General features: G+C 39.6%; 1 protein-coding gene across 4 annotated transcripts in view; it reads left to right on the top strand.

The window, feature by feature from the left end:
- Positions 1-13,595, top strand: part of LOC102150331 (putative exonuclease GOR) — a 33,220-nt gene that overhangs the window by 13,788 nt on the left and 5,837 nt on the right. For 2 of the 4 annotated variants that reach the window (XM_070248902.1, XM_070248904.1), the window contains 4 exons: positions 4,496-4,558; positions 7,242-7,355; positions 10,429-10,536; positions 12,140-12,255. In XM_070248902.1, the coding sequence (XP_070105003.1) occupies positions 4,544-4,558; positions 7,242-7,355; positions 10,429-10,536; positions 12,140-12,255 (353 nt within the window). In that variant the 5' untranslated portion in view covers positions 4,496-4,543. Of the gene's footprint in view, positions 1-994; positions 1,092-4,495; positions 4,559-7,241; positions 7,577-10,428; positions 10,537-12,139; positions 12,256-13,595 lie in introns of those variants that run through there. The other 2 variants (XM_070248903.1, XM_070248901.1) reach the window with 2 other exon arrangements.

The raw sequence follows: 13,595 nt of genomic DNA, 5'->3' as shown, positions 1-13,595 counted from the left end.
GTCTCCTCTAGGATTCTATATAGATTAAAGAATAAGGGCAAAACAAAGACAAACAAAAAAGGAACCTCTTACAGAGAAATGTTACCCTTTTTCTTCTAACTTTGTCTTTTTCAGCATCTCTGTCTGTCTTCTCTGCTCCTCCCAGCCCTGTGGCTTTCTGTTGGTGATGGTTTACTGTAGGGAGAAGAGTCTCGGCGTTGGCATGTGGGCGCACCTGGATTCAGTAACTAGCTCTGCAGCAGTAGGCGACATATTTACTCTTCTTGAGTCTCAGTTTCCTCATGGAAATTGGTGATGATGGCACCCATCCTTGTAGAATCCTAGTGAAGATTAAACGAGAAAACAGTTAATGAGCTTATACCAAACCTGCACATACTAGGTGGACAATAAATTAGTAATCTACTATTTATTATTGTTATATTCCTTTCGCTTGTATCTCTCACATTTCATCCCTTTTTTCTTTTACTGAGCTATTGTCATAAGTCCTGGTATAAAAATAGTAATTACTTAATGGTTTTAGGAAAGTAACTTATAGAAGAAAGATAATGAAATGAAGATCGTGTCTTCCCTTTGTTGTGTGATCTTAAGCAAATTATGAGGCCCCTTTAGCCTTAGTTTCCTCACCTTTTAAGCAAGAATAATAGTAGGTGCCTCTGATACAGTAGAGGCTTGCTTTGAGAATCAAATGAGTCCGTGGACACTGTCAACTTCGTATGGGCTTTGCACTGTGCACCCTGTATAAATGTACTGTGGTCTTTAGTTTGTGAAGATAGGTATTTGGTTCCTGGGTTGGATTTATGGGATTAAGTTCATTTTTTTCTTTCCTTCTCAAAAAACATAAATACAACATGTAAAATAAGTTGCTTTTTGTATGTGGCACCATTTTTCCCCGTCTGTTGAGTTAGATAAATATTTATCCATTATATTGCAGATGACATTTATGCATAGACTTTGGATTTAATATTTTCATTTAATTGTTCACTTTGTGATCTAGGCTAAAATAGAAGAAAAGGCTTTTTATGAACGCTGTGGCAGTAAAAATATGTATGTGAACATAGTGATAAATACTCTTAAAAAGCTCAGAAATCAAGGTAATTTCTTTTCAATTAATCAAGTAATGAGATAAAAACTTGTGATTAACTGACACTGAATGTGTTTTCTTTGTTAGCAGGGTCATTTTTAGTTATTCAATGTTATGTATTTTTTAAATACTCTTGAGTAGAATGTGCAGCAGGCATTTTTGGTTGAAAATAACAAATTAGATGTGAAATTGGAAATATAAATATAACCTCATTGAACGAGGTTGTCACTGAGATATTTAAATTTGGTTTTAGTTAGAAGAGTAACTCACCTCCATGTAGAATAGTAGTTCTTAACTTCTGTTTTTAAATTTTTGTTCCCCTAAGAAGTCTTTTTAGACATTGTTTTTTCTATTCTCACCTCCCCCTCAATAAAATTAAGTCCTGAGGGATAATATTTGGTCAGGTAAAGTTGAGTCCTGGAGAGCCACATACCACTGCACTATCTAAGATTTTTTTCATTCCTCAAGAGCAAATTTTGCTCCCCTGAGGGCAATACCACACCACTGAGAATGCATAGCGTAACTCCAATAAAACAGAAAAGCGTTAAACAAAAAAAGCCAAAGATAACTCTCTTCCAGATGTCTTATATAGACCATTCTGTGCCTGACTATAGAGATGTATGTAATTTTAATGAATCAGTCATTTATATACGTATAGTTCGTCTACCTTTTTTCGCTGAATAAGGTATCATAGAGGTCTGTAGTCAGCTAATTAGAATCCATGTTAACATCTAGATCTATATCATACTTGTTAATGACTACATGATACTCTATAGTCTAGAACCTATACTGTGGATGTTCCGTTATGTGGAATCTATCATCTAGATGAACCAAACACATTTGAGTATTTAGATTGCTTACGTTTTTTTCTACCATGAATTTTGTGATCAGTGTTAGTGTAAACTCTAACATTTCCTCGTTGTCGAGCATATATGGCCTCAGTATAAATTCCTGTGCAGAGAAGCTAGCAGAAGGGTCTGCATGTTGAAAATTGGTAAATATTGTTAACTGCCTCCAGAAAGGGTTTGTCCACTTACATTCCCCACCACTAAGATAGGAGTTGATGTGTTTTTCCTCACAGCTTACTGAACTTTATCATTCATTCTCTTTTGGAGTGCAAAGGTGTAGACCAAAAATAAAGTTAGTCTTTTTTTTTTATTACTAAGATGTTGAAGACTGTCTTTTTTTTCCCTCTGTCTCCTTAAATTCCCTGTTTGCATTCTTCTGTCCCCGTTTTTAATTGGCCTGTTCACTTGGGACTTTTTGCATATCTCCTTCTCCTCAGTTTGTCACTGTGCTTCAACCTTATTGATGAAGTTTTTTATAATGTAGAAGTTATTTACAAAGTATAATCAATCTCTTCCTTTTTGGTTTCTGGGTTTTGTGTCATGCTTAGAAAGGCTGTTCCAATCTCAAGAATATAAAAATTGATCATCTATGATTTCTTTATGGCATTTTTTGTTTTATTAATGTTATGATAGATTACAACCTTGTGAGATTTCAGTTGTACATTTTTGTTAGGCATGTTGTGGGTACACCACTTCCCCCTTTGTGCCCTCCCCCCACCCCCCCTTTTCCCTGGTAACCACCGATCTGATCTCCTTATCAATATACTAACTTCCACCTATGAGTGGAGTCATATAGAGTTCGTCTTTCTCTGACTGGCTTATTTCGCTTAACATAATACCCTCGAGGTCCATCCACGTTGTTGTGAATGGGCCAATTTTGTCTTTTTTTATGGCTGAGTAGTATTCCATTGTGTATATATACCACATCTTCTTTATCCAATCATCAGTTTCTGGGCATGTAGGCTGGTTCCACGTCTTGGCTATTGTAAATAATGCTGCGATGAACATAGGGGTTCAACGGACTCTTGAGATTTCTGATATCAGGTTCTTAGGATAGATACCCAGTAATGGGATGGCTGGGTCATAGGGTATTTCTATTTTTAACTTTTTGAGAAATCTCCATACTGTTTTCCATAGTGGCTGTACCAGTTTGCATTCCCACCAACAGTGTATGAGGGTTCCTTTTTCTCCACAACCTCTCCAACATTTGTCGCTCTTGGTTTTGGATGTTTTTGCCAATCTAACGGGTGTAAGGTGATATCTTAGTGTAGTTTTGATTTGCATTTCCCTGATGATTAGCGATGATGAACATCTTTTCATGTGTCTATTGGCCATATTCATATCTTCTTTTGAGAAATGTCTGTTCATGTCCTCTGCCCATTTTTTGATCAGGTTGTTTGCTTTTTGTTGTTAAGCAGTGTGAGTTCTTTGTATATTATGGAGATTAACCCTTTGTCGGATAAGTGGCTTGTAAATATTTTTTCCCAATTAGTGAGCTGTTTTTTTGTTTCAATCCTGTTTTCCCTTGCCTTGAAGAAGCTCTTTAGTCTGATGAAGTCCCATTTGTTTATTCTTTCTATTGTTTCCCTCAACTGAGGAGTTATAGTGTCCGAAAAGATTCTTTTGAAACTGATGTCAAAGAGTGTACTGCCTATATTCTCTTCCAAAAGACTTATTGTCTCAGGCCTAATCTTTAGGTCTTTGATCCATTTTGAGTTTATTTTGGTGTGTGGTGAAAAAGAATGGTCAATTTTCAATCTTTTGCATGTGGCTGTCCAGTTTTCCCAGCACCATTTGTTGAAGAGACTTTCTTTTCTCCATTGTAGGCCCTCTGCTCCTTTGTCGAAGATTAGCTGTCCATAGATGTGTGGTTTTATCTCTGGGCTTTCAATTCTGTTCCATTGATCTGTGGACCTGTTTTTGTACCAGTACCATGCTGTTTTGATCACTGTAGCTTTGTAGTATGTTTTGAAATCGGGGATTGTGATTCCTCCGGCTTTGTTTTTCTTGCTCAGGATTGCTTTTCTTTATGGCATTTTTAATGTGTAACACTTTAAGTAGACTTACCTACATGTATTAAAATATGCTAGTTCTCTTAGGTTAGTATTTTCATGGTATTTTAGGTTTTCCCTCTTCACATTAAATATAGCACATAGAAACAGAGGTCTAAGTACATATTTTCAATATCCCCAGTGAAAACAGAAATGGTTTGCAAGCTGTTAGAGTTGTGGTAAATCATGGTGCAACTTGTTAACTCAAATTTAGACATACTCCATCCACACTTGATCTTAGCCAAAAGGCCGAGAAGTGATAGACATACTCCATCCAGTATTCAAAAGATATTAGCTTTGGCAAGTATGAAGTCCTGACCTTTTTAGTAGTTCTCTAGATTTAACTTTTTTCTCAACTTGGAATTGGTTGTGAAGATGTTTGGTCTCACATGCTGGGCGCCTGTTTTAAGATAAGAACGAATGTTTACTAAGCCATAGACCTCATTTATATTCTATATGTTTTTATGAAGCAGACAAATTCTTTATCTCAGGAGAAGAATTCTTGTATGTTTTAGGTGTGTCAGGAAGCAGTAATGACAGCAAGACAACTGGATTGAAAAAGAATGAAAAGAAACATGGTAAGCTTACTGGAATCATGATAGACCTTTGTAATTGTTACCTTAAAGGGGGAGTAAATTTGGTATAATGCAATTATTAAACCATTATGTTTCTGAAGGCTCAGCTGCATACCATGCATATTTGTTATCCTTTTAAAAAATTAGTATAAACAGAAGAAAACGTGGGCTTTTATTTAAGCAATATTTAGATTGAATTCATGACTTTTTTTTTTTTGGATGACATATATCCAGTCAACAAGAGTTTCTCTTGTAAGGTGCTTCTCAAACTTTGCATATGTGGAATTACCTGGGGATCTTGTTAAAATGCAGATTCTGATTCAGTAAGTCTGCGAACAGCCTCAAAGTCCGAATGTATAACAATCTCCCGGGACAAGAAGCTCGAGCAAAGGAGTTCCTTGAATTTGCTTTCATTTTGAATAAAACCGGGTGGTGGCGCCCCTCCTCTAAGAAAGCCTTAGCTGTAAGAATCCAAACAAAGTAGGTGCTTTTAGAATCTCCTGATACTTCTCATACAGAAGCATTTCTTCTTTTACAAAAGGGTTTGCCAAAGTGTGTCTAGCCAATTCTTCTAGAAGTTTTAATAACAGATTAGAGAAACTTTCTGAAGAATCCATTAGAGGAAGGGATCTGGATCTGGGTTAATGGTGTTGGAAAGAGATCCTCGGACTTGAGCTGTTTTGCCCCTGTGAGAGTCGTCGTGATTCCCGTTGTTTTCTGCTAATAAACTTTTCTGCTGTCCTTATCCGGGTGAGTGTTAAGAATCAATCAGCATGATTTGGAACCAGAAGACCTGGGTTTGTGCATCAGCTGCACTGTGTAACTTTGGTCCCAGGTCCTCACCTTTCTCAGCCTCATTTTCCTCATCTGTAAAAATGGAAGTCAGTATATTTGTCTTTCTGGGCTAATATAAGTTTTAAATCAAAATCTCTAGAGCGGTTTTTGACATGCTTAGTATGCAGCAGCTGTGACTGATAGAATTCTTCCTCTGCCTTCTCTCACCCAACGCACAGGGCATCACGCGGTGCAGGGAACAATACTGATTTCTTTTGTTGTTGAAGGATGTGAAGACTTGGGTTGTTTTAGGCTATTACCTTACTTAATGTTAACCAGAATCCTAGCATTTCGTATCTGACACGGTTAGGAGACTCATCTCACCACTACTTAGGAAGAAGAAAATGCTATTTAAATTTTCTTGAACGACTGTTCTCTTTGTTAGTGCTCACGGGAATTAGTCTCTACGAACGTCTTAAAGACTACCTTCCAACTGAAGAAGAGTTACGTAAAAATAACCACCCCCAACCCGACCCTGACAAACCAGGAAGTATTCTTTTAAACCCAGGCGTGGCAAAAGCTCTTGTCAGTGATGGTAAGCGTATGGGACCAGAAGTTATCCTTTCTACTAAGGATGGTTAAGACTGGAACCCTAACAGTTATTTCCCTTTCCATGTCATTTCATTTCCATTATCTAAGTACTTGATTTTATTTACATAGTCTATTTTATTAAATCTTCTTAACAACCATTTCAGGTAGGTACTGTTATTACCTCCATTTACGCAAATGAGGCTCAGAGAGGTCAACTAATGTGTCACAGGTCCCTCTGAAAATTTGAACCAATGACTGTAGCGTTCCTATTGTTCACCACCGCTCACATACATACGCAATGCCATGTTTTGAATACTTCACACCCTTTCATGAGGAATCCTTATAAAAAGATTTACAATTAGCCTTATCATTTTGCATTTTCTCCAAATACTAGGCATAGTTAACATTCATCCCCAAACCCCCCCAAAAAAGAGAAAAATAGGATATTTAACGTCATAACTGTCACATCTTAGGTCCGTTGGAGTTTGAAATGCAGTTCCAGAAATATTTTTCAGTGACTAGAAAATATTTATCTTCATCTTTTTGGTTTTAGAACTTCTCTTGGGATTATCTTCACTATTTGCTTTCCTGTTTTTTTTTCTGTAAACCCTCTCAGTGGAAGGCAGTACACTTAGCAGTTAAGAACATGGGTTCTGAAGGAGAAAGTCAGGCAAATGTGGTTTGGATGCTGGATAGGTCATTTAACCTCTCCCAGCCTCAGTTTCCCCATTCTGAGTAATGGGATAATGGCAGCTTCCCCATCAGGTTGTTGTGAGAATCAGTTAAAATAACACATGTGAAGTGCTTGGCTCAGTGCCTGCCTCATGATCACACGTAGACACTCAAGTAAGAGTTACTATCCTCATCATCAGAACCAGTCTGAGGGTTATTAATAAAAGACAGATACTCATAAATGGGTCTAGTGAAAAGCCCAGCTGTACTCTCAATGCCTTCATAAACATACAGATCACTGTATGTCTAAAAGGGTTGAAATAATCAGGAAGACATGGGTCCTGTTTCAGGAGCTCCTGTGTCCTGGAGTTGATGACTTAGCAAGTTGGTTGTAGTCCAGCTGTGGTGCTGAAACCCCCTCTGGTGGGGGAGGCAGGAGTCTGCCTGTGTGAGCAGGTGCGGCCCTGGAGCAATCAGCAGGCCACCTCTAAGTATTCCTGTGAGTCATCCTCTGTTGCTGTTACTTCGGGTCTCACTGGGCATGTGCTCACTACGGATCAAGAATGCAAGGCAAGACCCTGCGTTCAGGTCCCTTTTTCTTTTCTCCTCCATTTATTCATGAATAATTCTACTTTCGGTTCTGTTTTAGCTTCTAAGAAGATATGTTGTCGATGTGGGAAGATACATGGTGTGGCTCCCATCGGCAGACATGGCAGGGTGGACCAATGTAACTACCACTTCGGCCGAGTGTCGAGTCGTAAAGGCAGGTATTTGGTAGTTCTGTTTCATTTATTGGACATGCCAGCACCAATGTTATTCAGAGAAAAGTGGAATAAAGTATTCAGTTCAATATCTATTTGTTAAATACAGTCCAGCAGAGAGAAACGGGATGGACGCTGAAGTTTCAGTTACAAACACCTGCTTCTGAGCACCACCACTTTCCCGTGCAGCTCAGTGGCCCAAGAACTCTCAAAGTTCTGCCTTTTTAAGACCTCTAGTCAATCAGCTGCCTCCTGATGTCACCTGCTTGCCACAGGCCAGCATTGTAATACTTTCTCTGCTAACGGCTTTAGTTCCGTGCCCCCTGCCCGGCACTGAATGAAGAGCACACTTGCTTCCTTGCCCCGCCAGCCACATCTTCTCCAGCACAGTAGTTCCCTCCAGTCCACTTGGCTGGGGTTTTTCCTACTCAAACAAAAAACCTGGGCACCACCATCGTCTCCCCTTTGGGCACCCTTTCATCTAAGCAGCGTGCACGTCTCATTTTTCTTCCTCACAAATGTATCCCGACCCTGTCTCTTCTCCACCTCTGCTGCCACCACTCAGGTCCAAACCTTCGCCTCTGTCCTCAGTTGCTGCTGCGTCCGCCTTCCCAGCCTCCCTGCTTCTACTGTGCCCTTTTCTCTCTCCACCCCCCTCCCTGTTTTTCACCCAACAAACCCCAGAATGATTTTTTTTACATCACATTTCTGTTCACATAACTCCCTGCTTTAATTAAAACTCTTAGGGACCAGCCTGGTGGTGCAGTGGTTAAGCTTGTGCATTCTGCTTTGGCGGCCCAGGGTTCACCAGTTTGGATCCCGGGTGCGGACCTGTGCAGCACCCATCAAGCCATGCTGTGGCAGGCGTCCCATATATAAAATAGAGGAAGATGGGCACGGATGCTAGCTCAGGGCTGATCTTCCTCAAAAAAACAAAACAACAACAAAAAGCCTTTCAATTACTTTGTCGACCCTGCCTAATTTGGCCTCTGCCCCCCTATCTTCTAGTCTTGTTAGCTTCACCCAACACTAGCCAACTTTCTGGAGCCGCCCTACCTCTTTCCCTCTGTTTTTCATGTGGCTGCTTCCTTCTCATCCTTTAGGTCTCTGCTTAGATATTGCCTCCTCACAGCGCTTCCCCAGCCCCACCGTCTAAGATAAGGTCCTCCCGCTTCTGTCACAGCTCCCTGTCTCTTCTTTCATGGCACCTAACGACATTTTGTCATGGTTTAGTAATTTATCTGCCTTCTCCAAAAGACTGTAGGCTTTTGGAGGAACCATCCATCTTTTTTCCTCTCCATTGTCTCCCCAGCACTTGACATAGTACCTAATACATAGGCCGTCAATTAGCATTTGGATAGATGGGTGGACAGATGAATGATTGATGTAGATATAGACATGAATATGGATGATATTGTAATAAATGCAGTGAAGAAAATAAAGCAGGACAAAGGAAATAGAGAGGAAGAGTGGGTACAATTGAATGACAGAATAGATAACGTGAATAAATAATGTAGTAACGTAAATCAGGCGAGTTTGACCTGAGTGTTTAAAGTATGGAGGGCTTAGTTTTGGAGCATCAGGGACTGCGAATTCCGAAGGAGAAGAACAGAGAAGGAAGAGCCTGAAGAAGCACAGCAGACGGACCAGTTGGGCTAACGAGACCACGCAGCGTAATGAACAGAATGGGGACTTAGGCGCCAGCAGACCTGAGATTTGGGGCTGTTTTGCCAACTGCTTTCTCTGAGACATTGGGCAAGTTACCTGAGCTCCCTGAGCTTTTGTTACCATGTTCATAGGATGAGCTTTCTGCGGCAGTTCAGTAAGCTGACCTGTCAGATTCCTGGCATATAACGAATGCTCTGTTAATACTCGTTCTGTGTCTCCCTTTCTCATCACAGGAGAGGTAAGATAAAGCTCTGTGATGCTAAGATTGGGTGAGTAATAAAAGACAGGTAAAGCAAGAGCCTTCAGCGCCAGCCCGAGAAATTTGCATTTGATCAGTAATGTACAAGTGAACCACTTGAGGAAAGTGATATAATGACAGTGCACTTTGGGAAGATCAGTCTAACCACGTTTTATAGGAAAATTGATGCGGAAACCACTGAAGGCAGAGCAGTTTATTAGGGAGCGGTTGGGAGAACATGACCTTGGGCCATAGGCAAGAAGGGCTCAGGGCAGGTAAGGGTACAGATGAGATAGGAGATGGGAGTGGGGTAAGAAAAGAGAATTGAAGGCTTGGGATTATTGCTGTGAAAAGGCAAAGTGCCTGGGTGAGGATGCAAAAGAAGGAGGAGTCAGGATTTTGGAGATCCAGCCAAGGTTGGACACAACATCTGTGTTGTGCCCTCAGTCTCCATCACTGGGTAATGTTTCTTGGGTCAGATCCACAACTCAGATACAGAAAAGGAGAAGGTAGTCGTTGGAGCTGGTCATCCAGAAGGCTCTAGCAGAGAGAAAAGGGTAGGGAGTAGATGATGTTGAGAGGATGGTTGAAGTGTAGTCAAAACAGGATAAAGAAGTGACACCAGAGGGGAGCTGAGGGACCATGGCAAATGATGGAGGAAAGAGAGGACAAAGGAGATGAAAGGTGTATAGGACATGGGGTAATTGTAATTCACCTTCAAAATGCAACCCCTAAGGACTCTGCCTCCAGGGTCCATTTTCCTGTTCGTTGTGTGATATCTAAGTAACAGCAGGTCACTTGCACAGTGGAGTCCTTAAAGCTCTTTGAAGGTAGGATAAGACACATGCTTTGGGAGTTAGCCTCCCTGCCTTGTAAACCTGCTTGTTTTTATTTTTATTTTTCGGTTGGTTTGCAGTCCGCGGTGGCTTAAATCTCGGTACAGCCGTTGTGAAGATGTCCTTGGATCCCCTGGGTGTCAGGTTGCCAAGGTAGGGCTTGTCACCCAGAGGGCTGCAGCTTTCAGAACCAGAGTTGCTGCCGGCACAGACCTTGGGGATCGATAAGCATTTGAAAGAATTAATTCGCTAATTTTCAGTTGATGACATTTTTATGAGCTTAATTGCTCTTGCAAAAACGTACCGTAGTTCATTTGGCAATGTTTATTTCAGCTTCACGTCCATAACCACAGAGAAAACCTAGAGGGCTTTGTGAAGACTTCTGTCAAGTTCCCGCCCCGTGCTGGCACTCACGGTGTTTTTGCTGTGAATTGTGAGGTGGTACGTCAGTCTTAGATCTTATCTTATTGCAGTATTTACAAGCGAATGATGGTGAAATGCTCTGTGTTGTACACCGCACTTTTCTAGACTTCTCTCTCAGTCCCACCTAGCTGTGTGATGTTGTTCACGTATTTTCAGATGAAGCAGTTGAAGCTGAAAACAGGTGAGTGCGCAGAATTCCTGTTCTTCGTAAGTGATGGAGCCAGGAGCTGGTCCATGACCCTCTTTTTATTTATTAATTTTTCTTTATATATAACCTGTGGTGGTTCTACTCACCAAATTGCTGATATTATATGCTGGAAAATGTTATGAATACTACTGTTATCTCTCAAATCAGTATAAAAGCTTTGCTAAAATTTTAAAAACTATTGTTTATAGAGACAGTAAAATATTGGTAGAGATTTATCTTTCTTTGTATGAGAATCAGTACTAAAAAGTAGAGAAAAAACAGAACTCGGAATCATGGGACCTGGGAAGCTCCACCACTTACCAGCTGTGACTCCTGGGCAAGTCTCCTGGCTCTAATGTGTAAATTACGGGGTTAATCGTAACTCCACAGTGACCGTGAGAATCAGATCCACTGACATATGGGAAAGCGCTTTGTACGTGTCAAACATCCTGCCAACAGTTGTCTTTAACAAGACATACAAAATTAAAATTTTATTCCCTGTAGTATATTTGGAAAGCAGATTTGTAGTGTTTGTTTAATTATAATAAATACAGAAGGGCAGTGTTCAGTTTTCAAGATTAGATCTTTAACTGGACACAATGTAGGCTGCTTCTGGCTTAGATATCAAGCATCCTTGCCATGTTGTCCTCTGCCAGGCCAGGTTCACATAGCTATGTAGGGGTTTTCCTTTTTTCACTCAACGAGTTCTATAACTTCATTGTGTAATGTGGTAGCTGCTAGCCACATGTGGCTATTTAAATTTAAGTAAATTAACATTAAAAATTCAGTTCCTGGGGGCCAGTCTGGTGGCACAGCAGTTAAGTTCACTCGTTCTGCTTCAGCGGCCCAGGGTTCATTGGTTCGGATCCTGGGTGCGGACACACGCCCTGCTTACCAAGCCATGCTGTGGCAGGCATCCTGCATACAAAGTAGAGGAAGATGGGCATGGATGTTAGCTCAGGGCCAATCTTCTTCAGCAAAAAGAGGAGGATTGGTGGCAGATGTTAGCTCAGGGCTAATCTTCCTCAAAAAAAAAAAAATTCAGTTCCTCAGTCACACTAGCCATATTTCAATTACACAATAGCCACACGTGGCTAGTAGCTACCACATTGGACAGCACAGAAAGAGAACATGTCAGCATCACAGAGGGTTCTGTTGAATAGCACTGATGTCTAATAAAAATAATTGTAAAGCTAAGCCAAGAAAATGAAATTATTCTACTAGCAGAAATATTACAAACATTAAGGAAGAAATAAAGCTTGGAACATCCTTTACAAGGCTGTCATATCCACAGACTGGCTTTTGTTAGCAAACCGAATGATAGGATTAAATTGTACACTCTAGTTAAGAATATCCCTTTAAGATATCCCAGATGTTAAAAGAGAATATATTTACTCAATATGATATACAAATTTAGTATTTCCCCCTTTGTAGTGCTATACAGCCAAAGGTTTGGAACTTACTCGAGTGACAGTGGTTGACCCCAGCCTCCAGGTGGTCTGTGATACATTCGTGAAACCAGATGAAGAAGTCATTGACTATAACACTAGGTATGCCGTATATAAAGGCGTTTATTTTTGAGACTGTAGAACATTCAACTTATAGTTTATGTGAAGTGTTAGCTGGGGTACTTTTATTGAGTCTGCTTTCAGCATAGGTTACACTATTTTCCTTTAATTTATTCAAAAACATATTTTATTGAGTCCCTTCTGAAATTACGCAGATAGTATCTTAGGCCTTGGGTTACAACCCTAAATAGGGGACGAGGCCTCAGGCCTCATGGTGTTGAAGTGGTAAGTGGGAGGCCAGAGAGACGGGCAAAAATATTGAATACGTTATTTTATTCATTCATTAGTTCAATCATTAATCGGTTCCTTCTGAAAAATGCCATATTATTATTTCCTTAGGTAAGAATTTCTGTGATCTTGTAGACATGTCCCCGAGTATACATAGCTTTGATGTGGCATGCAGAATACTGCTTCAGTGCACATTCTGTTTTATTAATCATTATTATTAAGGTATGACATATTTCTGATCCAAACTCTGTGCTAACGTGAGATGGTACGATATAGATATGGGTTTAATTTTTAAAAACCTCCTATGAAACACCAGTGATATCACTGATCAATTTAAATTTGTTTCCTAAAGGCGTTTGAGCCATATGACATGATATGTTTATATGTTTATTTTAATGTAAAATCGAAGGCACTGATCTTATTCTGGAGTGAAAATTTAGAAGTGTTTATTACTGGTGTGACTATATTTATTGCTCAATTTTCTTTAAATGACAAACTCTCCAATGGCACTTAAAATATGACTTGTTTTTATATATGTATATATAAACATGACTTGTACACACATATATGTATCATATACACACATTATATATGGTGTATATAATACATTTTATATAATATGTCTATGTCTGTAATTTTAGAACACAATAAAGCAAGGTGGCCATGTAAATTAAAAGTTGTTTTGATGATAAATATTGAGAATAATTATAGAGAATTCCGTTAACAACATTCTTTTAACCTAAATTCCCTCACAGTTCAGAAAAATTGTTGTAGTCATGAAAACAGTAAAGGCTGCAGTTCTCAGAAAATGTATTTTATGTACTATTCTCTCTCCTGACCTCATTTGATTTTTTTCCTACTCATTTTGGCTATATCCTAACAGCCTCATCTATTGTACTTTTTGTTTCAGCTTTATTGAGGTACAACTAACAAATATAACAATACTATATTTAAAGTTATTTTACTCTTACTGGTTTAATTGCATCTTCCCTAACTCCTTTTTGGAACGAGTCAGGAAATACTTTGGTAATTATTGATAGTTCATAGTGGCAAAATGATAACTGAAGGGCTTGCATTATAAATAAAAGAACGTT

The sequence above is a fragment of the Equus caballus genome, chromosome 23 (assembly GCF_041296265.1).
Source record: "Equus caballus isolate H_3958 breed thoroughbred chromosome 23, TB-T2T, whole genome shotgun sequence".
NCBI classification, from domain to species: domain Eukaryota; kingdom Metazoa; phylum Chordata; class Mammalia; order Perissodactyla; family Equidae; genus Equus; species Equus caballus.
Note: the sequence above shows the minus strand (reverse complement) of the source record. Positions and strands in the feature narration are given on the sequence as shown.